At 42.7% G+C, this 26,293-nt stretch overlaps 1 protein-coding gene across 2 annotated transcripts in view; it reads right to left on the bottom strand.

Moving 5' to 3' along the window:
* ABTB3 (ankyrin repeat and BTB domain containing 3) overlaps nucleotides 1-26,293 on the bottom strand; it is a 263,448-nt gene that overhangs the window by 17,106 nt on the left and 220,049 nt on the right. For both annotated transcript variants that reach the window (XM_065407584.1, XM_065407577.1), the window contains 6 exons: nucleotides 24,100-24,189; nucleotides 20,112-20,213; nucleotides 18,929-19,022; nucleotides 18,687-18,822; nucleotides 16,041-16,261; nucleotides 12,533-12,711 (listed from right to left, as the gene is read on the bottom strand). In XM_065407584.1, coding sequence (XP_065263656.1) covers nucleotides 12,533-12,711; nucleotides 16,041-16,261; nucleotides 18,687-18,822; nucleotides 18,929-19,022; nucleotides 20,112-20,213; nucleotides 24,100-24,189 — 822 coding nt within the window. The remainder of the gene's footprint in view (nucleotides 1-12,532; nucleotides 12,712-16,040; nucleotides 16,262-18,686; nucleotides 18,823-18,928; nucleotides 19,023-20,111; nucleotides 20,214-24,099; nucleotides 24,190-26,293) is intronic.

Genomic DNA, 26,293 nt, shown 5'->3' on the forward strand with positions numbered 1-26,293 from the left:
ACACAAACCACATCATGATGCTGTTGTGTCACTGACTACAAACTCGGTTAAAAGCTGTAGTGTAGACTGGGCCTAAGTTACACTACCTGGCTGTGCAATAGATTTACACATTGTATACCAATTAAGAAAAGTGGAGCGGGGCGGGGGGCAAAAAGAGAGAGGGAACAGAGGTAGGAGCAAAAGAGTTCTGACTCGTGGAGTTGTGCAGGCCAGGCTGGTGTGATGAAGAACGGCTCATAGATGATATAGGTCACACAAGTAAGTCACACAGCTCCTCAAATAACTGACATGGGATGTACATATGAAAACATAATCACACAGGTGCTTATGTGCCTGATTTTGGAGTTTCTGATCTTTCCTGGGAACACAGATTTATAGGAAAGAGATCTTACAGTTGGAAACTCCATCCCATCCTGACAGACGAAGACCTGGCCTCAGTTATTCCTGCCTTCACCACCTCTCAGCTGGACTGCAGCAATGTGATATACCTGGGCATGAAGCAGTCAGCACTTAGGAAACTCCAACCAGTTCAGAATGCTGCAGAGTGCCTCCTCAGCAACACCGGCTACCGTGAGCACATCAAACCTGGCTTCTGCTCTCTATACTGGCCTCCCATAAAACACTGAATTAAGTTCAAGGTCTCGGTCCTTAACTTCAAAGCTCTCCATGTCTTCCTGGGCCCAAGGTCTCTAAAAGATCGTCTAAGCTCTGGGATGAACACCACGGTCGACAACTTCATTCCTTTGGCACAATGGAGCTTGCAACAATAAGAGTAAAGCTTGTCTGTGCAGGAGACACAGACTTCTCCGGGGGTGTTCCGAGACTATGGAATGAACTCCCCAGGGAAATAAGGACCTCCGCAAACCTCACCACTTTCCATGCCAAGTGCCAGGTGCATTTTTTTGACCTTGCCTTCTCTTACATAAACACAGAGTAACAGGTATGTATATATATAAACCCATACGCTACCAAAACAAGACACTCCATTGCACCCGTTTCTCCCTCTAGGAGAGGCTGAGAGAACAAACAACACATGACAGATGCATAGTCACATGGCTTAATGCATTGCTGGAAGGCATTCAGATACTACACTGATGAACGCACCATAAAATTCTATATAAAGAGTAGAATATAAGAGAAAGCAAAAACCAAACGAATCATTCTATTTTACACAGTGTGGAACTTCATATTTGTAGTACTGTCAGTAGTTTTCATTTTGGGGGAAGTCCAGACATATGGTTGGTGTTGACAAAGTCAGTAGTTCACAAGATCAACAGACAGTTGAAAGGCCAAAAAATTGCTAAGCTGAAAAGACGACAGGAGGGTAAGTCACTGCTAGTTCAGATTCATGGTTCCCAAACAATAAGTTTTCACCAAGGACGTGGAGGGGAAAGGGGAAAGTCATTGTAACAGGGTAGCTCAGACTCCTACACACATGCTGGCCTTTGAGGGATGGGGATACTGGATATGATCTCTGAAGCCTGCAGATTTTAACAATAAACCAGGCAGGAAGAAGCAGCAGAGAGGGTAGATAAAAGGGAGCCTTTGTCAGAGATGGAAGTCTATGATCCTGGGCTGCTGAGTAATAAATAGCTTTCACAGAGGAACTTAAGGCCAAATTCTGCTCTTGGATGTGTGTGGGGGGCTCCCATTGAACTAACTGGGAGCCAAGCACAAGCAACGAAGAACGGAGCTTGGCCCATTAAAATTGCCATACTGGAAGAGAGAAACAATCCAGTAAGTCCAGCATTCCTTCAGACAGTCACCTTAACTGGATAGTTCAGTGTCTGCCATGGTTACTAAGCCCACCCCGTGAAACACCTGCACAGTCAAGCAACACTATGGGAGGAAATTCTTCTTTACCCCATCGGATCAGCTTATCTCCGTCACCCCACCACTTGATAAGAAAGTAAAGGCTGCAGGAGCTTCTTTTGTCTAGGATGACATTGAAATTGAAGGATCAAACAATTTGTCTTTTTTTTCTGCAGTCTGATGTTGGAAAGATTTTGCTGCCAGCATGTGTGATGCTGAGAACTGGCCCGAGGCCAACCTCCTTTCATACATGGGTATTCGGTTGCTGGCGAGGCGAGTTGGGTGTGTTTCTATATGGTATGAGAGGGAATACAGTTTGACATTGGATATAATGAGGATATTACCCAACCGAAAGGCAAGAGGGAACAACAACTCATCCACTTAATGGAGATGGTATTTCTGGTAGGGAAGCAGTAAGAAACTTTGCTTTGTAGGGACAGAGGCAGTTTTCTGCCTTAACAGCATTCTTCAGAGGAGATCAAAAGCAATTTGCAATATTTTGTGAATATGTTGCATTGAATTGGTTGGAGGGAAGAATGAGTCTCTCTGTCTAGGCAAAGCTGAAGCCTTTCAAGCTCCCTGAGCGGAGACCCTTTGCTCACTGTTCTGGAGCAGAAGAGGGAAGATAGAACCAGCCAGTGGACTGTATGTATCGATGGTCTTTCATAACCGCCTTTGCTGAAGGTCCGTGGCAGTGCTCAGCAAAGGCTACTCCACACAATTTGCTCCTTAGAGTTCCCTGCCTCAACCCATCCCATTTTATGGCCCGATCGTGCAAGGTGCTGAACTCCCTTCACTCACATTTACTTCTGAGAGCTATTGAGGGCACTCAGCCCTTCTTAGGATCACAAACCCAAGAGAGAATCATAATAGGGGGAAAATTGGTTTATTGTGTCCAGTTAGGTTAAAATTCAACTCTTCTCTTTCTTTCTGACTTCTAAGACACTTGTCCATGCCCTGATCTTCTCCTATAGCTTCTTCCATTCCCATGTTGCTTTTCTCCAGTCTGTCCAAAACGCAGCTGCTAAGATGGTCGATTAGATCATATCACTCCTATAACTCCCTCCACTGGCTTTGTAACAAATTATGCTTCTTGTCCTTTCCTTTGAAGCCCTGCACATCTCTGCCCCAGACTATGTTTTGGATCTGGTTTCTAATCACATCCCCTTCCCCCAAGCCCCATCTATGCCAGTCTCCCCATCACGTTGGCTCCTTCTCCTGCTATTGTTTCCTGCTAAACCCAATGTGCTAGGCCCTCAAATCCCTCCCAAAGACTCACTTTGACACCAGGCCCCCAAACACTAACTTACAGTAGTCACATACCTTATAAACAGAAAAGTAATGTTCTAAGGTAACAATTATTCAGGGTCTCTTAGTCTCTGCCTTTTAGCAGAGACATGGCGCAGCTCAGGGGAATATGGATGTATGCAAAGGTGCCTTTAAGCCACTTTTGCTTTCCTGGATTTTGGGGCTGCTGGGAGCCTGACTACACCTGGCAAAACATACAGCAGCCTGAAGGCTGCTCTACACTATGCTGTTTCTCCATAGCCCCAGTGGATAATTCCAGCAGTGGGCGCTCACCAGGGTATACCAATCCATTGAAAAACCAGTCAATGCCAGGCAGAGGTGCCCCTGAATAATTACTCTACCCAACACCCCTCACCACCATAAAAGGATAATATGGAGTTAAGTGGTGCAGAGGCTGTTGTGTGGGCCTCCAATGTCTGAATGAACATCCCCACTTTAGTACGAGATTTTCTTTGCCATATCTCTATGAACCTTTTCATCCTTCCCTAGGTATTTCTAGTCAGGTTCTGCAGTAGAATTCACTTTTATTAGCTGCATCAAAACTGGTTAAATGTCACTTCAGAGGGCTGCTCCTAGATGATTAAGTAGCATACACATTATTACTATTAGTCAACAACTGTAATGTAGGGAAGCCCTAGAAGTTGGATGTACAGTTAGAGGCAACGAACTGCATAACAAAATAGGTTTTATTAGCACTGGATGCAAGCCCTTGCATGGCAAAATGGAATTAATCACAGGTGATGCTCGGAAAATTGCCAAGATTCTGTTTCAAAAGGTTCTTTATATCAAAGCCATGCATTGTGTACAGACACCTCAGCTCCAGGAGCTGAGTCTAATCCCTGGGTGATAAACCAGAAGAGGGCAGACATATCATAGAAACAGTGCATCCAGACTCTGACAACACAGGTGTCACATACACAGCATTTTTTTAAAACTGTGAAACTTCTGCTCAAATATCCTGTGGGTGAAGTACAGGTAAGAACGTGAATAGAAGGCAGTAAAATCAAATCCGGGTTAGTATGAATATGAATCTATGCTACAAAAACATGACGACACTGAGTTAATAATCTGTTATTAACATGCCACTCTGTACCTGATGTTCACGTCTCACACGGAGAATGCAAGATGTACATGTGTGGAGGACTTGGGTCCTGGTTATTCTGAACTGTTTAGACACAGAAGTACTGAAAATGATGATAGGCAACACTACAGAACACTGCAATTACCAGAGTGTGGTGAAACCTGTTTTAAGAGACCATCCAAGGGCCCAGAAAAAAGATCCATCACCTACTTATCTGAAGTTCAGACAACATTGCACTAGTCATCGTGGGGATTCTTTAAAATGGTCACTGTTGATGGCCATGGATCACTTAGAGGTGGTCCTTAGAGCAGGTTACACTGTATTTTTCTTCTTGATGAACATTACATAATTTTACAATACAAAAAATAAAATGAAAATTGTGATCTCCTCCAGTCCCTACCTCCTGCCAGAAAGAGCTTGTCATTCTGTATGTGATTGATCCTAGAATACAACAGCATGCATCCGGGCACTGCTAAGAGATGAAGGGCCCTTGGGTGGGTGCACAGGGACACTGGGGATGAAAAGAGTATTCCTGCCCCATCCCATTATTTAGGATCAACCACAAGCTGGAGTCCTTGGACTGTCCCTAGCACAAAGACAGCTTCGGGCTAGTGCCCCCATTGGAGCAAACCTCTACAAAGAAGGGAAAGGAGGGGCAGTGAGAAGATGGGGACCATGGCTTAGGGCTGATTAGAAAATGTTGGCTTTTTTTCCCCCTCCCACAGAAAACTTTCATTTTTCAGAGTAAATTTGAAAACCAAAATATTTTGACTTGGAACTCCTGCTGCGGTGCCTCATGTTCCCATTCTCCTCTACAAGGTGGGCTCCCATGGTTGGACTACAACTCCCATGATGCACCATGATATCCTCTCTTGGACATGGGAGGTAGTGCATCATGGGAGTCTGTGACCATAAGGAATATACCTCCAGCCAGGGAGCCCAACCCATAGAGGAGAATGGGCACATGAAGTAAACAAACTACAACTCCTACAAGGCACAGTGGCAGCATTTCCAAATCAGAATATTATGGTTATCAGTCAAAATACATTCGTTTTCAAGAGCTTGATGTTTTGAAAGAATTTCAAAATATTCTGTGGAAAGCAGAAACTTTTTGTGAAAAATTTTGTTTTTGTCAAAAACCCAAGTTTCTGTTGAAAAACAGTTTCAATGGGAAAATTTCAACCAGCCCTACATGGGCCTCTCCTTCCTTCCTATCCAGCAGAGTACTACAGCCTTGTAAGGCATGCCCCCTAGGACCTCAGGGAGATACACTGCCTCCTGGATCTTCCCCTAGGGCACTGGGGCTAACTCATCTTTACAAGCTGTGTTCTTCGGTTAGTCAATTTCAGCCCCTCACACTGCTAGGAAATTTTTCTAAAGGAGACCCACTTGATTATACTCTGTTCAGTGCAACATACAGTACATCCGGCTTCCTCATCCTCCAACCCAACATCTTGGATTGTCCATGGCCTACTGGGGAACCTTAAGATTTCCAGAAGCTGTGACTGGCCCTTCACTTTAACTGAAATGGGAAGAGGAGAGAGGAGTGGAAGAAAAGAGATCAACAGCACCTGCTGAATTGGCCAGAACGTTGGAATACTCTGAGCGACCTCCCCCAGAAATTTGTTTTAAAATAGATGAAACTTGGCAGCACAGTAATAGGACACCCATCTCCTCCTCTTCCTCTCTTTGTTAAGTTTCAATTTATAATTATTCTCCTACTTGATGTCAGATATTTCAGGCCTTTCCTATTGCACCTGTTGCTTCCAGACACATGAAAATTGTTTTCCCAATAGTTAATGCTTCTTGCCAGAAGCTCATAAGTGCTGTTAATTCTGAAGGGATTATAGATATTATAGAAATGTAGAGCTGGAAGGGACCTCCAAATTTCAAGTCCAGCTCCCTGTGCTGAGGCAGGACTAAATAAATCTAGACTATCTTTCGGCAAAAGTTTTAAAAGCACATAAGTGACTGAAGAGCCTAAGTCCCATTGACTCTCAGTGAGATGTAAGCTCCCGAGTCACTATTGAAAATGGGACTTAGGCACCTAAATCACTTAGACATTTTTGAAAATGTTGTCCTTCATCTCCCATTTCTGTTTGTTGCCTGTTTTCTCTTTTCTCCTCCACTCCTTCATCTTTGATCTCAACTTCTATTCTTTTTTTACGTTTCCACACCCACACCTCTCTCTGTCTATCTTCTATTTTATCCACTGTTCTTGACATCTCCCTCCTCCCGTTATCTTGTTCATCCACCTAGCTGTAACTGTTCAGGCTTAAGTGTCCAGATTCTGATCCAGGGATGGATGGAATTAACTAGGATTCCTAGAAATCCATTTATGTGCTTAAAATAAAGCTGATTATTGTTCAAAAATTGATTGTTACCTACTGTGTACAGAATAGAGCTGGTCAAATGTTTTTTCAAATTTTCAACAAAATTCATTGCAAATTTGTACAAACCTTTTTTTGCTATTTTTTGACCAGCTTAAAAATTGTTGAAATTTTTTGAAAATCTGAAATTTTGAGGAAACGGTTTTGTAAAACAAATCTGCATTTTTTAGCCAGCTCTACTACAAAGCCTGGTTAATAACCCACTTAATGGACTATGTCCTGGATAGACCTTGAACATCACCAGTAGGAACAACAGGGAAGTTACAGAATGCTACCGGGTTAGGTGAATAGGTGAAGGCCCTCCCAGAATGTTTCAAATAGTTTTTGTCTGGTCAATGCACCACCAGGAAACTGGACATATGGAGAGTTCTCTAGTGTCAGGCCCTGATTCAGTAAAGTGTCTCTATTCATGACAGTTATTAAGTACAGGCAATGGGGTGTAAACATGTGCTTAGGTGCTGTTCTGAATTTGGGCTTCAGATAGGATCCAATAGAGTGGCATATACCAGCCCCATGCCCACACTATGGAAGAGGCTAGGTGTAGGGGGCAGTGAGAAGGTGGCAGGGGCCAATATTTGGAATTTTTTAAGATTCATATCTGAAAACTATCCCAAGACATCTAAAGACAATATGATATTAACATCCATGGACAAAGTATGCACTAGATGATGTCAGTTCTTTCTTTGGTACTGCTGACAACTTCTCTTGCTGTACTGCATGGAACGCTGGTGATTTTAATTTCAAGCTTAGTTCAGAGCAAGCAGCATATTTGAGATCTGAGACCAAATATTCTCAAAAGTTTGGGAATGTTTAGATCTGGGGTTTTAGTTCAGGCTCATCTTTAGTTTAGGCTCTAGGCTGTAGCTTTCTTCTCCGCTCATTACCAGTAGCCATATTACAGTCAAACTCTGCTGGAACATCTCAGAGAGTTCACTTTTGTAAACAAGAAACAAAGAAAAATCTCTTCATGGAGACATTTTTAGCACAGACTGGAGGAATGCACATATTCTGTAACAGGGCAGAATAATAATCCAAAGCCAATTTTGCGTTACATAAACACCCATTTCTATTGGACAACAGAGGTTTCAATGAGAAGTTTTGTGAATTTTCTTTGGGTCTTGAACCACACAGCACAGAAGTCGACATACAATAATTCAGTGGCATCTCTTTCTCTCTTCTTCTACTTCTGCAATAACAAGATCTCCAATACCTTGAGAGGCGTCAAAACTCTGCTTTCTGCTCTATATAGCATCTAAAGCTTATCTCAGGGCTGATAGCTCCTTACTGGAGTTATCTCCTTACTGTCTTCTACTTCTGTCTGTAAACCACTCTAGTGGCTGGACACGAATTTGCCTGGTTAAGAGTCTCATTTTTCCCAAAAATGGCAACATTTTTCCTCATCCAAAGGACCAAGTCCTCTGGCAGACCACTACTTTACTGATAGGTTTAGTGTCACAAGCTTTGCTGGTTACAGTGGCTCTCTTACAAATTGTCCTTTAAACCGTGGTTGTTCTCTCTGAGTTCTCCTCATCCTTTTTAGTGATACTGCCTTTCTAGTACATCTTGTTCCTGGCCTGGTGAAGGGTTCATGCTGACTGCCAGCATTCCCCCTCAGGGCTGGACACATGAATGATCTGTGCATTCTGATATTTCTGTCTCAGAAGCATGGAAATATCACTGGATTATGCATTTGCTAAAAGGGGGGAGATACTTAGAACCATAAAGGGAAATTAGGAGATCAACTCCCATTGAAAGTCAATGGGAGCTGGGTGCCTAATTTCCATTTGTGCCTTGGAAATCTTCCCCCAATTGTCTCAGTACATTTGCTAAAAATGTACTGACTGTTCTTCCCATGATTTCACTTTCTGAGAGGTAATGTTATCTAGGACTTCCGCTCATCCGCACACCCCCATCTTGCCTGATTTACTAGTTTTTGTTTCCATACTTTGTTCCAAAGTTGGAGTTTCCAAAAATATGTTTTTCTGTCTGTGTTCAGCAGCAGCATTTCAGCATTTAAAGGGGAGCAGAGAATGCCAACTGCAACCAGCCAGCCAGCCAAACCCTGACAGCAGTTCTGCCTTACTGCAAACTTTCCATAGGAATGTTTGCATCTGGTTCCTAAAATCTGGATCCTGCTAGGGAGTGGGCCAGAGTCCCAGAGGGACGCAGGTCCAAGTTCTGACATTCTGCAGTGTGGATGCAAGTCAAGCCATAGACCCGAGTCTGCCTAGTGCAGTATGGATGTGTTAGCACAGCTGTGAGACCTGGGTCCAGCAATTGCAAACCCAGATTTACAATGCAGTGTGGACACTTAAGGACAGGCTTTAAACACCAAGCTCACAAGCCCAGTTCCCACTGTCCTGGGCTTACTGTGCAGTGTAGACAAACTCTAGGCGGCTTGGGAACTTCTAGGAATGTTTCCTCATGCAGCAGCTCAATTTGTGTGAGGGCAAGGAAGGTCTTGTGGCTAAAGTACAAGAATGGGAGTAACCAAACCCATTTCTTTTCATGGCTCTGTCCCCGTGATTCTGGGAAAGTCACGTAGACCTCATTTTTAATAAGTGGCCACTGATCTTGGGTGCTTCAACGTCTAGGTGCCCAACTTTAGACAGCCTGGGCCTGACCTTCAGAGGTGTAGAGCACCCTGCAGCTCCCCATGGTGAACATTTGGCTGCATGCCTCTCTGTGCCTCAGTTTCTCCATTTGTAAAACAAGGATAAGATTGTCCTATCTCGCAGGGGGATAATGAGGCTCAATTCATCAATGACTGAAATTACTGGATGGATGGAACTATTAATAGAAGTGCAAAGTGTTGCTACACTTAAATATAAATTGTCACTCAAGTACAATACACCAGGAACCATGATATGCATCATATGGGATGTAATATTTTATATCGACCAAGACATTTTTAGTGACTTCTGTCTGCTGGTTACTTATTTTACCTTTATTTTTCCCCACCACACTTGTTAAGGAAATGTTTGGGGCCAGCCTGTGGTATTTAGCAAAAGAGGCATAATCCCTCCCTGAGCTCACAGCACACAGGGGAGGGCATGTCCCTTTGGATAAATCATACTCCCCTCTCTGCAGCTGCCTGACTCTACAAATTGGGGGGGCAGGATCTGAACCATAGGCCCGCTCCTTCCCCACCCCTCTAGGTATGGATTTCCATCCCTGGGTGTGCATGGAGGGAACAGTCTCTGCCCTGGCCCTTGTATGGAGTATGCAAGTGGGGTGGGAGGCTCCTTGAACCAATACCTTTCCCCACAGCTCTCCCACGCCATGACCAGGGACAACTTAGCTCTTTTTGTAGGATCTTTCTCCCGGAAAACTTCTAAAGGTTCCTTGTTTCCCTCCAATATTCTTAAGTCCCTTTATTTTCTGTTTTACCAAAACTTTCCTGGGTTTTACAAAAGCCATTATTCAGTTTTTACTGATTTTCACCCACATTTTGGAAATGCCAGAACTCTCCAGACCCAGCTCCCTGCTCCAGAAGGAGAGATGGTGGCTCAGCAGCCTGGACTACCCATCTCTCCTTCTGGAGTTGGAAGCCAGGGCAGAACTGCCGGAATGAGTTGCTGGTGTACATTCCGTTGTCCATCCCATGCCCACCACATACACGTTACTAGCTTTACAGACAGCACAGATAGTTGTCAGCATTCAAAGCAAATAGAAGTTAGAGAACTACTTTTCTTGCTAAAATGGATTGAAAACGAAAAGCTGTATCTGACTACATTTCAGAACAAAAGGGGCTTTCCTGAAAGTTTAAAAAGACACAAAAGCAGAAGAGAGTGATATCTACCCTATCTGATATTTATTCTGGAAAACTCCTAAGATTTTGTTTTTGCACCGATTTTCATTGATTTTTTAACTTTTGTAATAAACACTAATAAATTCCCAAGAAATTGTAAACAAAATGAACACTGAAAACAAAGGTCCTTAGACATACTGTATATGTTCTAGCCTTTTTTCTGCAAAGGAGCTGTTCCACAAGAGCCCATTTGGACAAGGCCATGGCAATAATTCTTGCCATTGGCAGACATCTTGTAAGTCTTTACAGTGCCACACAATGATTCACTGTACAGTTAAGAATATGAAATGGTATGTGTGTATATATAACACAATCATACAATATCAGGGTCGGAAGGGACCTCAGGAGGTCATCTAGTCCAACCCCCTGCTCACAGCAGGACCAATCCCCAACATATAGTGTGGAGGCAAGTTGGATAGCATGGAATTTCTATCTTACTGGCTTTTTCTGCTATTTCAGTTGTTCCCCCCCCCGCAGCAGTTTGGCTTTAAAGTGAACCCAAAGCAGAACAAGCTGGCTCTGCTTTGCTACAATGCTCCTACAAGATAGAGACTCCTGAAGACCTATTCTGATATATCAGAGGGGTATAATTCTGTCTAAAAAATTATTTTAAAGCTGCCCACAGGAAAACCACTGGCTTTGGCTGTAGTCACTCAAGAAAACAACAATTTATCGTATCCCTCATCCCAGATTAAAGTTCCTAAATAATCCCTGTAAAGGTTACAGTCCAATTAGTTTTATTTCATCTTTCAAACAGAATAGCAACTTGCTGTCCAGTGTTGGATAAATATGCATTAGGCCCGTTGAGGGATCCACACGTTCCAGGATTTAAAATCATTTCCTCAAAGCTATTTCCAGAATCCTCCACAGATACCTATCCAGCATAAACTAATTCCAAAGTTGAAATTCATAGGAGCTAGGGGCAGGATGATTTCAATAACAGGCCCTCGCCCCTGGAATTCATTCCTATTTGAGCCTAAGCCCTGGCCACTTTTGGAGTGGAATGCAAGAAACATCTGTGTCTAGGTCTCTGACTAACTGCTAGTTCCACAATCTTTTCGTATTCAGTGAGTAGGTCAAAACCTTAGCCTTTTAACATTAACTAAATTGCTGCTGCAGATTATATGCTGCCTACATTGGTGTTCAGGAGGTAGGTGGGAAATGTTATTCACTCTCATGCTAAACAAGCAACGGGGGCCTTATTAATGTGTATCATAATACAGCATTAAAATAATAAGCAAATATTTTTGATACCAGACTCCTGCTGCTTCTCAATTTGGCCACTAAAATACTTGCTTCTTGTCAGTAATAGATTACGCTTGATTGGGGCTTTCTGGGAGAGGACTTGGTTGTGTTTTGAAGTCAATGGGAGCAGCAGGGGAGCTAATTTTGGCTGAATCAAGTTGGAAAAGAAAATATCCAGCCTTCATTGGGGGAAGATATTTCCACTTTCCCTGGACACCTGCCCCAGCTCTATTTTAGCTGAATACTTGTATGTACCTCACTAAAAGCTCAGCTGTCTGGGTCAGAAAAGGTCAGATTGAAGGAATGATATTGGAGGGGGGCAGCATTGGACATTAGGCCACCAAGACAGTGGAAGGTTTTTTCCACTGGTTTTCAAAGGGAAAGAAATAGATATTCTCTGACCTAAATAGGTTGTGGGGTTGTATAAGTCCCCACAAAGCTTCCACGGGGGGGCAAAAAGGCTTGTGATAGGATAATATTTGGATCTGAAAACTGGCTCAAGAAATCCAAAGGAAATATGAATATTAGCCTTGCTGTATGGCCCTAGAAAGCAAACTAGAGAGAGATACTAACCTTGGTTGACTCAGCTATCAACATCTCTTGCTGTACTACACTGACCCTTGTGACTTTAATTTTACCACTAGGCTTTAGCTTCGGTTGTCTCTCCAGCTCACTGTTCGTGTCAGTATTAAGCTGTCCTAGCAATAGATGTATATAGCGGTCTTTTTTTTTTTAACCCACACATCTGCACTTGCAAACCAGGAAACAAATATAGAAAATCTCACGCAGTGTAATGAGTTTCAGGAGAGCTGTGTAATATTGTAGGGATTTTGGTGTGTGTGTGGAGGTTGTGTTAATTTCTTCAAAATCCACAATTTCTCATACCTTACTTGCTTTCAGTATCTCAAACATCAAAGGCAACCCATGTGTGATGAGCTCCTCAGTGTACTCTTCCTCCTGAATGGATTTAAATTCCTTTAACAAGCATTGGATGAGAGGCCTTCTGTGCTGCTGAAAGGAAGTTCGCAAAGACTCCAACCATGTATGTAGCGTCCATGGAACTCCTGTACAAAAAGATGAATTTTAAAGGTGGGTGTATATCCAGACCATCACAGAATGAGGCGTAGTTAATTTATTCTTTAATTGTGTGACTTTAGGGCTTGTGAACGGTGCCAAATTGAAAGCCCTAGAAATTGACCTCCTATTTACCCTACAAGTGCTGCCCATCAATATGCCTCAATCCTTATCTGCAGGGACACACCTCCAAGTATAAGAAGGTAGTTCAGTCCCAGGTTCAATTCCCTGCTCTGCCACAGATTTCCTGTGTGACCTCAGGCAAGTCACTTAGTCTCAGTGTGCCTCAGTTCCCCATCTATCAAATGGGGATAATAGCACTTCCCCACCTCACAGTGGGTGTTGGAAGGATACATTTATTACAGAGTGTGAAGTATTTTGAGACCTACTAATCACAGGTGCTGACTTTGGGTTTTGCCAGTGGGTGCTTTGTGCCTTCTGGTTTCACTGTGCACCATGTAAGTGCTCCTGCCACCGACTGGTGGCTCATGGGTGCTGAGCACCCCCTATTTTTTTCAGTGGGTGCTTGAACCCCGGAGCACCCATGGAGTCAGCACCTATGCTACTGATGAAAAGTGCTATATATGAGCTAAGTAATATTATTTAGCCTCGCTGCTGAGCCAATTAGTGTACACTGCAGTGGTGATTTCTGATGTGGACCTCATCTGGGAACTAGATTTATGCCACCGCACTCATTTGCAGTGGGCTACCAAAGAGCCATCAGATAGTAAAAACATTTAGTCACTGCCAACTTTGGCTGGATTTAAACCAGTGACCTGGAAAGGAAAATGTTTATATCCCCCTCATCACTCCTCCAAGCCATGCATCCTCACTTATGTTGATACAACATCAGGTGGGTAAGAAGGTCCCGTTTTTACACAGTTACTTGTCAGAGCAGAAGTGCACTTTAAGAATGTAAAAGAAATTGCTACCACACACTAAATAATAAAACATGCAGTAGTAGAAGACAGATAAATTAGTCCAAATCATAGTCATCAAGGAATGGATTATAGACCAGACTACGTGCCTGCGTGATGGCCATTATCTTGGCTGACACCAGGGATTAAACTGGTGACTTCCAGAATTAAAAGCATAAACTGCTACAGCTTGAACTAAACAGTCAAGCCTCTTTAACTAAGGAGCTGTAACAACTCATATCCTCTGGGGATCGGCACAGTGTGGGACCTGTAACACACACTCACCAATGGGTTACATTTGCAGAAGAGTGTGAGAGGAAATATACCCCTCCTCTCTCCTGTCCACACCCCGGACTTGGGTCCTCATAGGTGCTGCATACCCACTACTCCCCTCCACCCCAACAAGAGGACAGGATCTCGAGTCCAACTCTCCCACTGCCATGAGATCCTTTCACATTCACTTAGTAGGAGGTGCTTTGCTAGACCAGGTGCACAACCATTCCATCCCTTTGTGTTTATGCAAACCTGTTATAGGTTTCAGAGTAGCAGCCGTGTTAGTCTGTATCCGCAAAAATAACAGGAGTACTTGTGGCACCTTAGAGACTAACAAATTTATTAGAGCATAAGCTTTCGTGGGCTACAACCCACTTCTTCGGATGCATATAGAGTGAACCATATATTGAGGAGATATATATACACACACATACAGAGAGCATGAACAGGTGGGAGTTGTCTTACCAACTCTGAGAGGCCAATTAAGTAAGAGAAAAAAAACTTTTGAAGTGATAATCAAGATGGTTCAGTACAGACAGTTTGATAAGAAGCAAACTTCAAAAACAGACTCCAACGAGAGACTGCTGAGCTGGAATTGATATGCAAACTAGACACAATCAACTCAGGGCTAAATAGGGATTGGGAATGGCTGAGCCATTACAAACATTGAATCTATCTCCCCTTGTAAGTATTTTCACACTTGCTTCTATCAAACTGTCTGTACTGAACCATCTTGATTATCACTTCAAAAGTTTTTTTTTCTCTTACTTAATTGGCCTCTCAGAGTTGGTAAGACAACTCCCACCTGTTCATGCTCTCTGTATGTGTGTGTATATATATCTCCTCAATATATGGTTCACTCTATATGCATCCGAAGAAGTGGGTTGTAGCCCACGAAAGCTTATGCTCTAATAAATTTGTTAGTCTCTAAGGTGCCACAAGTACTCCTGTTATTTCTGTTATAGGTTGTAACTCAGAGTGGAAATCATGATCCATGTGACAGGATTCCAAGAATCAGTGTTCTTGGATATGGTGCTCAGAAGCATGTTTGGCAGCAGAAGTCTTTTGGCCTCTTACTGAGCACTGATTAACACATGTGGTAAAACAGTCAACAACCGGAACAAAATGGTTTCCTTGAGCACTGATTGACTGGCCCTGGAGAGGGTGTCTGAAAGGGCCGTAGAGCTATGTGATTAGTGTGCTGAGCAAATTCACTGCCTTTCTCCCCCGGGAGGGTTGCAAGCAGTAAAAGGGGGAAGGTTCTGTGACAGTTGGGAGGCTGGTGCTGGGAGGAGCGTGGTGTTTGGAAGCAGATGGGTGGTTGTGAGAGCTGGTGCATGAAGAACTGGAACGGCTGCCCCAGAGCTGATGTTTTAGATGGACACCTAGCTAAGCAGAGGTGAAGAAGCCTGCTGGTGTGAGCCCTCCCTAGCAAATCATCCTTTCTTTTGAGTCAGGCATCAGAGTGCTTATTGGGAACCACCACGTGCCAGAGCCTACAAAGCCGAGCAACTGAAGCATTTTTAACGAATGAGTCATAGTGTGCCTGGCATTCTACCAAGAACTGGGGCTGAAAGGGCCTGGTCTATCAGCTCTCCAGCACCTCCGTGTGAGGGGGTGACTACAGCTGCAAGTAGGTCCTGCTCTGTGACTTGCATCCAGCTGCCTAATGTGCATCTGAAAAATGTTGTTTGAGTACGCCAAATTGGAGTAGGTGGCTGACACTCCGATTCCATTCATGACGGAACATTACAGAAAGAAACCTGTCTAAATGTATATGAGATTTGCCACATTTTGTGATGTGTGGCATACATGATTGTGAAGAAAAAAGCAACACATATGCCATGCAGGGAAGATTATCTTAGTCAGTCGTGGCTCCTCGGCATTAAAACAAAACTGACTCAATGGACCCTCCAAGAGTCACAGCTTTACACCCAGTTTGCACTGACTTACTCACCTCCCCCATTCTTCATTCCCACACACATGTGAAAGTCCCCCAATTATTGCTTTCATAAAAACTCAGGAACATTCAAATGTGGTCAGTGGGAGTGACAGGCATCGCTCCAACCAAAACATACATGACAGTTGTCTCTCATGGGAGGTAAAGTGCAGATGACATCAAGACTGACCTATGCTCCTTATGTCAATAGTGACATCCACATATCCATGCTCGGCGCTGTGGTACATGGCTTCTTTCAGTGCTTTCAGTTTGGCCTTGCTGTTGCGGCTGGCGCACAAAGGAGCTGGTGCAGCATCTGCCAAGTCAGTTCCCTCAGCCAGTATTTCCTCCAGGGACAGAATATCACTCTTCTCTTTCTCTGGCTGAGCAAGCAGCTTACGAAACACATTCCTGTCAGCCACAATGCAAGAGAGAGAGAAAATCAGAGTTAGCTACTGTTTTTTCCTTTTGCCTGGGATATTTTCTGTAACATGGCAGGTTTGGAAACCTATTCAGAAGGCCAATCAGGAATTATTTTAAGAAATGTTAATTCACATAGTGCTCAGTTCCTGCAGCCCTCATGCAGGCAATACTCCTATCAGTTCAGGAGTTGTGCCTGTATCACAGCTGCAGGACTGGTTCCATTGTTCTAACGAATGGCAGGAGCACCGTACAAATGTCATGTGTACAGCAGAAACTTAAAACAGAAACTTATGATCAAGCAGTGACTGTTAAATGATTAAAAGCCTGTGTGGAAAACCTTGGCAGAATCTATCCCACACTACAGGGAAATAGAGTTGTCTTTAGAAACACTTTAGTGCCTTTCACAAAGGATGCATTTAGTAACAAATAATTGATAGAGATGAAACTTGAAAAGGGAGCTGTCTAAAACCACTGAAAACACCATCACTCTCAATTAACAGTCAAAGCAGTCTCGGTAAAGCTGGAGCTACTAATCATTCAACTACATCTGGCAGGGCAGGTTCAAGCAAAGCTGGGACCCCAGCTGCAAAGCCATTTATTTGGGCCCTGAGCTGCAAGGCCCCAAACTCAGCAGTAGGCATGATACTCCACTCCCACCAGGTTTAGAGCAGTGTAACTCCATTGACTTCAGCAGAGCTACTCCTGGTTTACGGTGTTGTGAGAGGAGAATCAGGCCCAGCGTGCAATTTCTCCCCAACCTCCCACCTGCCTCATGCACTTATGATTGGGTAGCGGCATACATTCAGTTCTAGGGGTAGGGGCAGTGCTTAATTTGTAATGATAGAGGTGCCGGGGCTCAAACCATTTTTTTACTTTCGTAACTGATGCGGCAAGTCCAGAGGTGCCAGGGCGGTGAACTGCAAGTCCTGGCACAAATTAAGCACTGAATAGGGGTAGGTGGCAATGTGTGCGTGTGGGAGAGAATAAGCAGGGTGTCCTGGATAACAGGGATGTCTAGCATGGGCGGCGGGTATCGAAGGCCAGGAGAGGCTAAGCCTCCCCTAACCCAGGCCACGGCCCTGCCCATGCTCCGCCCTGAGGCCCCACCCTTATTCCCCCTCTCCCCTGAAGCCAGCAGGGACTCAGCTCCATCTGGCGGCCTTGAGCTTGGGGCTCGGGCCGGTGGCCAGAGGTAGCTCAGACTGGTGCTCGGGCCAGCTGGTGGCCTGGGGCAGCTTGGGCCAGCCTGGAGGTCTGGCCAGCCGGGGCAGCTCAGGCTAGCTGGCATGGCTGGGGCGGGCCAGCCAAGGCTCTTCTGGCCACAGAGTGGGAGGGCGCTCGGGGCTCCGTCGGGCGGGGGGCTAGCCTCCCCGAATGGGGGGGGTCACCTGCCGCCCATGATGTCTAGAGGTGTGTGTGGGTAAAGGAATAGTGGAGGGAGCTTTCCTGTAAAACTAGTTCGGGGAATGGGGAGAGTGTGAATCTGTGATGTGCCTCAGCTGGTGCATAATAAAGGGGAAAAAGCCTTGATTTCCACAAGGGCCGCTGCTCTGCAGCGCTCTCTGACAGCACGACATATCTCCCACTCCACACCATTAGGCACTGCATGGGCATTTTAACAAACTCCTCCCCTCTCACCCCGCCCCTGCAGGGGGCCGCTCTTTGGCTGCAGATGGGCAGCATTGTCTGAACCAACCCTGACAGCTACATAGCATATCATTAGGCTGTTAGCTCTTTTCTCTAAGCAAACATAATGTAGATACTGTCTCTAACCTGCATCTACGTTCCTCTGGAAGGCTACAAGTAGAAAAGTATGAATGTGAAGGTCCTAATACTAATCCATAATATTGTAATTAGTACCTGGATTTTGTACAAATAACTGTTCATACATATCAGTTGTTCATTTAAGTTATTTTTTAATCTATAACATGCCCCCAACACGCTGTCTCTGGACACATACATAATATTAACACAAACAAAAATATCAGCACTTACAAAAAAACCACCTTTGTTTAATGACAGTTATGGCTGCTGCAGGAAACACACCCAAAACCTTTAGAAATATGTAAATACATTTAGGGAAGTCTCCAGCACTCACTGGCACTTCAGCATTGACAACAACTTTGTAAACAACAAACTGCAACACTTTAGAAGGCATTCACTTCCATTTCCACATACTGAAAAAGCAATGTGCACCTCAAACTGATCAAACTCACACGCTAACAGAAATCCCTAAATCCAATCTCAAATCTCCTATACCAAAAAAGGAGCACATCTGACTGTCACACAGTCCACACGTGTGCAGCAGGATTCTACTTTAACACTGAGGATCATACATCAAGTCCACCCACATCAGCCTCCCAGGCAAACCATAATCACTTGACCCATGCAACTAGACTCATTCCCACTCTACCTGTGTCCATGTGCAGCAGCCTGACTGAAAGAGTTCATGTCACCTTGTGGAGTCATGGAAATTCCATTTCTGTACATTGTTCCTATCATGGGGTCAGCACCTCGCTCCAACAGCAAAGTCACCAGTTCAAAATTTCCTGTACGCCAAGAGAGATTTTAATTTGTTTAAAGTCCCCAATATTTTTGCAACTAAGTCACATTTCCCAATTGAAGAGTTTATTCCAGCAGGAGGAGAGTCCTTACCAGCAGCTGCTGCCAGTTGCAAAGGAGTTTCCGAGTAATTTTCCTCTCCTTGCTCTAAAGAACCTTCTACTTTTGCTCCAGCATCCAGCAATAGCTATAAAGAAAATTGACCATTTAGAGTTGTTGGTGACATCGCAGAATTCAGAGTTTATGAATAGCGAGGAACTGGAGTCTAATATTTCTCATTATCCACACATCAGATGCAGTGAAGACAAGTGACATACACATTTTGCTTCTATTATTCAATTAGTTCTTTTTCACTCATGATACACTGTCAGACTCCTAGAGCGTTAGTGAATATTCCAAAGCCAAACAAGTATTATCCAATGTTCCTGACCTGGGCCTAAGATCAGTGGTGTGAAGTAATGCATTAGATTGAGGCACTCAAACTTGGCCCAACCGACAGCCTCACTGACAACTTGCCTGGAGCCCCACAGAGACACGCACTTTTAATAAAATGGATGAGATTTCAGTTGTCTCCATCTTTAATAGAGAGATGTTTCCAGAAGAGACAAGAGGGTTTCAGGAACAAGTTGTAGCAATGCATGCTGGAACCTGCAGTCTCCTGGGGTACATTTCTATTTCATTATTATTATTAAAGATGACGGTGGACATCGACAGCACTACAGAATCTGACTGGACACATTCAACCTGCCTTTGGCCATCCCTACCCTAGATCTCCCTTGTCTGGTGATTCATTAATTGTGCCATGTCGACATAATTACTTTGAAAAATAATCTATCTCAACGCTTGATATGCCATACCACAGAGCCAACATATTCACGTTTTTTCATGGCTGGATAAAGTGACTGAGCACTCCTCTGACTATGGAAAAGATCAGAGGGTTTTTTTCCAGAAATAACAATATTTGCATTTATTAGAGTATTATAATACATGTGATAAGAAAGTGTAATGAATGAATAAACAAACACATACAACGAATGGTCAGAAAGGAGCACGAGGCGTTGACAGACTTTCTTTGATGCAACTGTACTTTAAAATTGTCCTATTTAAACCTCATATTGGTTAAGCTTTGGAGGCAGAGATCACTATATCGTATCAGTAAATGATGGAAGAAGTAACCAATATGAATATGAGGGGGTACCAGTCTTGAGATGGATGCAGATTATAACCCAACTGGATAAATAAAAAGTGAGATGCAGGTAGGGAAATACAGTAATACCTGAACTACAGGAATATGTCCATGCAACACAGCAAATGTCAGAGCTGTCCAATGGCGGGTCTCGGGGTGGACGGATGGATATTTATGAGCAGTACTGACAACCTATAAACAAATTAAAGTTATTTTCTTTTAAAATGGCCTTCAAAGAGCTTTAAATAATAAAACTCAACCTGCCTGAAAGCTGGGCACATGGGTATAAGTGATAGAGAAAAAAAAATCAGAAAGAGCACTTTATAAAATGGTTGGTTCTATATATTTTTTCCAGCAGAGTTTTTACTTATGAAGAATTTACTTCCACTAGAATTTTTCATGCTGTTTACTGAGAGCTTGATTAAAGCTCACAGCAAATAAAGTCTCTTTTCCAACTGCTGTTGCTCCCTCTAAATCACTGCCCCCCAGCAACTTTTACAGAGTCAAAATTTGCACTAGTGCTTATACCAACGTTCACTGAGGAGGTGGAGATGGGAGGGGGGCTCTGTCAGGATGGTTACATTTAGGGACATTTCCTATTGACTTCAGTGGGCTTTGTATTATGCCCATTCATTCTTCCCTGCTCCTGGGATTGCTTCACAGCATTCTGAGTTTCTCAAAAATCCTGGAGTGAAAACCTGACTCTACTGAAATCAATGGGAGTTTTGCCACTGACTTCAACAGGGCCAGGATTTCAACCCTGGTCTCAAGTTTAAAGACATGTAACCCATGTTGCTGCTCCTTGACTGGAAGCAGAAGACTGTTTAAAATGGATGGAGCTTAGCACCATTTAGAAGATATTTTAAAAAATCCGTTTACTACTTTCTCCCCTTCTAGTTAAATCTAAAGGTGTGCTGGGCCCAAAATAACTAAAAACTATTTTCTTTAAACAAAAAACCTTTCATTTTCACACCAGTCCTTCCTCCCACTAACCATCAATATCTAAAGCCTCTAATCTTGACCTCGGGCAACCGATGTAATCGCTCCGTGCCTCAGTTTCCCCATCTTTAATATGATGTAATTCACAGGGATAGTAACATTTAATGAAAGGTTATAAAGCACTTTGAGATCCTTGGATGGAGCATGATACTGAAGTGCAAAGTATAAATTAATTATTATTATTATTCATCCATGGGAAGATAGCACTGGTAGAAGAACTGAAGCTGGACTGAACGAAGCATTGGCCAGCCACCCGGTGAAAGGCAGGGAGTTTTACATTCACCATCTTATGTCCATAGGATAGCAGGGCCCATTAGCTCAGCGTCAGATGCTTGGCTGCATTAGCAGCCAACATGGCCAAGCCAAGCTTCTGACATAACGTCCTGCTAGCCATCCCCAGGGTTAACATCAGGGGCAAGGGCAGAGAGGGAGTAACTGGTGTGTCAATCCTGGTGTGCCAGTTGAGGAGGGCTGCATGAGACAGTTGGCTGTGTCATCCACCCCTGCCAAAGAGAAACCTTCAGTTCCTGAAATCACTTTGCTCTGCTCTGCACACACAGAGCTCTAACACCAGAAGAAATGTGCTGAAGTCTAAACTTAGGCCTGTGACTTCTCAGAACCTGGGAGCACTGTGTAATGAATGGGGTCAAGCAGCTCCAGCCCAGCTGTGGAGGGAGTGAATGAATAGGCTTGATTCAGGATAAACTAGTCCCCAAATGTAACCATGTACCAGCTAATTACGTCCCATCTCACGTGGATTGGTACTGGCACAGGAAAGCTCAGGGAACTCCCAGTGGCATACACTGAGGAAATGCAAGTATTAACATTTTATTTTATTTCATTTTTAAAATTTTAATTCTTTTTAGTGAATTTAGTGCTTGTGAATAGAGTGGGATTGACAACCCTGGAGACTAAAGTCCTCTAATTTTCTACAAAACAAGTACAGCACAGGCAAGCACCCCTCTAGGGATGAGAGCAGGGGAGTCAAATTCATTCTGTGGACAGAGCCAAATTAAATCTTCAATTATGATCCGTGAGCCCTGTCTACAAATTTAGACTCATGTGCTACCCTCAATCTACAGCAGAGTTCTCACTGAAAAATAAGACTAAAATATGCCCTTATGTAGACACTAAGGCCGAGATTTTCTAGAACATCCTCTACATTTGGGTGCCTTTATTTTTTTTAAGATACCTAGGCTGGGCTTTTCAAAAGCACTTACCATTGGGTTAACTCTGCTCCCATTGACTTCAGTGAGAGTTTTACCACTGACTTTAATGGGAGTAGAGTTAGGTCAACACTGAGTGGCTGTCTAAGGCCTGACATTGACATTTGGTAAATACAACCATGCCTCTTACTGACTTCAATGTGAGTTTTAGGTATTCAGCATATCAGGAATAAGTCCCTGGAGTCTAAACTTGGGGGGCATTCAAGAGCGGAAACATCCTGAATTAGAGGTCACTTTTGGAAATTTGGGCCAAAACTTTTATTTAGCAAAGCAAAGAGGGGAAACATTTATTTCACCCTTTGTTTATTTGGCCTATCTTCATGTAATCACCCAATTTGCACACACTACTGTGGTAATTGTATATACAAATTAGCTGTATAACTGTACACCTTAATTATTTGAATATCCTGCTACAGAAGTGTCATGATTTGATTTTAGTGAGAACTTTCCTTTGAGATCAACCAGGGAGGTTCACATCCCTCTGAAAGCTATTGGTTCAGGTTGTCTTCAGACTCAGGAACACAATACTGCTTAAATTTACATCTAGTCCAAGTTTAGAAGGTTATTTACACAGCCACAAGAACTGAACTCCCCTTTTATTTGTAATGAAAGCTTGCATTCTGCAGAATCTGAATTTGTTAACAGGGGTCAGAAAATAAGAGATCAACTCAGAAGGCCAGTGTTTGACACCCTTGGTTGCAGGATAGGTCAGTCTCCATGCCTGTCAAATCTTTGGCCTCTTTACTGTGACTGCTATGAAGGGGGATAATTTTTGCCTACTGATGGTTGATTTTTTTGTTCTTTGGTTGTTGTTTTTTTTGTTCCACTAGGAACTGAACTGAGCTGAAATCAACAATTGATTTCACATAAGCCACCGAACAGCAATTAGATAGTAACGACTGTCAGTCACTATTGACCTGAGTGGATTCAAAGTGGTGACTTACAGGTGAAAAATTGTGTCCTGCCCCTAAGTCCCCAAACCATCCATTGTCCTTTTTCCAATTACATTAAAACAAACAAACAAACAAAAAGTAAAATGTCTCATTGAAAGTAGCAATTACACTTTAATGACAGCTTTCCTAAATCCAAACAGAATGGATGGAACACAGATAAATGAATCAGACAGTTTAATTTATTCATGACCTCCACAAACTGAAATGATAAGTATTTGCAAACATAACAAATAATTCTTCATGTATTTTAAATGGCTCTTTAAAAACTTACATACCCGTGTTGCATGGAGTGGCATAACAATCTGTTTGGTGGACAGATTGTATGTTTGTTACATACATTCACCAAGAGATATTTACATGTTGGAAGCCCCCTTGGTCCACCAGCTTTCATCAAAGCCATTTTATAAAACACAACAATGTACCTTATACCACTCGTGTGCTGTTGGGCAGTAGATGGACATCTCAATGTATAAAAGTTCTCAAACTTGGGCAGGGGCATTTGAACAGTGTGCCGCCTCGACCGATTAACTCATCTGTGATTCAGGAAGTCCCATCCTTTTCATTAAAATTGTGACTCCTGAACCAGCAGCTTACATTTAAAGTTCCGGGGCTACATTCTATGTTAAATTACACTGTGCAATTCCAGTGAAATCAATACTATTACACTGGGTTTAAATCACTGACAAACTGACCCTTTAAGTGCAATGGATCCCAATACTGAGCTGCCCTGATAAGTGCTGTGATCATTTCAATATTCATTTCAAATGTTAATGCCTTTGGTAACAGAATTTTATTTTTAAATGCCTTGGGGTTTTCCTCCTCTGCTATAATTGTAATGGGCTGTGTGAGATATAAACAAATAAAGAATTCAAAGTTGTAATCATAATAAAATGTCCTCACCTCAACATTCAAATCTGCTCCAGCATCTAGTAGCATCTGCACCATAGCCTCATCACCCCTGACACAAGCATACATCAGTGGAGTCATGCCCTATTCATTGTTTGGAATTTAAAAAATAAAAACAAAAAAACAAAGGAATTGACAAATTTACAATGGAATCTTTTAAAAAAAGAGTTAGTGCTTTAAATGTATATTGTCAAGATAAACACTAAATATTTAACAAAACCTTACCTCTGTTACAAACAACCCTTTAATATTATTAACAGCTGAACATTTAAAAAATCTACGTTACTGTCATCATGTATGTTTTTCCTTTCTGCGTTTTACTCAGCACAATGAAATCAGATTTGTCAGTTTCATTTCCTAGTTCTCGTATACTAAATAAAGAACAATGTTGTCCTTGGTATCCCAATAGTAGGGGAATGTTTAAATCCAAAGCAATAAGATTTCCAATGCAGTTAAAAAATAACAAATGAAAACATTTCCATTCCTATTAAGGTTTTTGTAACTCTTGTTTTATAAAACCTAAAAGTTGAGTCTATACTTCTTGACAATATCCCTTTAACAACATAATGAACTCCCTTTAGATAAGTTAGACTCGAGCTCTGTCTATTCACTGTCAGCATTGTTAGCGGTTGGAAACCTAGAAGCTTTGTACATAGTCCTAAACAATGACTTAATTTTAAATGAAATGCCAGACAGCATTGTTTAAAGTTGCTAGCTCTAGGGATATGCTGCCCTATGTTGATGAAAACTAGATTAGCTGACCCTTCACTACAGAAACTCCAGACTGCAATTTGTATTAGTCTGGAATACCCACTGCAGCTGATCAACATTTCCCTTAAGGTTAGTGTTATTTTGGCAATGGAAATAAGTCTAGATGAAATCATGAAGGTATAATTAAATCTACCAAAATTACAACACAAAAAGCTATTTATTAAATAAAAGCGGGGAAGGGTCAATCAAGAGTGTGTTTGTTCCATGGGAAGTTTACCACTGGACCATGGTACCTCTACTACATGTCTATTGTCTGTCATATGATCCCATGTAAATTTCCTGTCACATGATCATACACTTTCTGCTTAACCTGTCGCTTGCTGTAGAGCAAAATTATTAACAGAGACAAATGAGGTGGACAGAATGGGCAGAAACTGAGCCACTGCACTGTTCTCTCTAGCAAGAGCTGAGCACCAGCATTTTTGCTGAATTAAACGTTATTCACATTTTCCTTGAGGGGAAAAAGCCTCTTTTTCCAGGCTAAGGTTTGGTGGGTTTTGGGGGCAGGTGTCTTTTAGTAAAAATAAAAATAAAATGTCGGGCCTGATGCTGAGAGGTGATGAGCATCTTCAGTGCCCACCGTAATCAGTGGGCATTTAGCAGGATCAAGTCCCTGATTTGCTGTTGAGAAAGGTGTGCTTTTTATATATATATATATAAATATTATATATATATCTATAATTATTAATAAGTGTAGAAATGGGGGTCCTGATCCCATTACTCATATGAATAATCCTGATTCTGTCTGGCAGCTGCACTAAAGTCAACAAGAGTACTTGGGTGAATACAGCTCACACTCAAATGGGACTTGATCTTGCTCCTATTGCAGACAACAGTAAAAGTCCCCTTGGACATCAGGGGTCTATATTCAGGCCAATAGTAAGCTGTATAGGATCAGGCCCTATGTCTCACAAAAACTGTATGCAAGCGTTGAATGTTGGTAACGGGATAATTTTTAGAACATAAGTTAAAAAAACATAATTTAAAAGAATAAATACTTAACACAAGGAGCAAATCAAATGTAAAGTTAAAATTTTACAGAAAAGGATTAACAAAACAAATGTGGACCCGATCCTGCAAGACATAGCACACACACAGACTGCTGCACCAGCTGCTGACTTGAATCGGGCTCTGTCTGAGCCCAGCAGTCCTGCACACTACAAGTGAAATCTGGACCCATTGAAGACAACTGGAGTTTTGCCACTGAATAAAATGGGACCAACGTTTCACCCTATACATTGCAAGATGGGGGCCTAAAAGTTAATTTGAGATTCTGCTCAGCCCCGTTCTGCGGTTCTTCTCACTGCTGTTTTTACATATGCCCATCCTGGAGGTTTGCTCTGTAGCTCAGGCTTGCTCTGTATCATTGCATGAGACCTCTCACTTCGTATGTGGGAGGAATGGATTTTTAATGAGC

Source organism: Emys orbicularis, chromosome 1 (genome assembly GCF_028017835.1).
Source record: "Emys orbicularis isolate rEmyOrb1 chromosome 1, rEmyOrb1.hap1, whole genome shotgun sequence".
Lineage (NCBI taxonomy): Eukaryota > Metazoa > Chordata > Testudines > Emydidae > Emys > Emys orbicularis.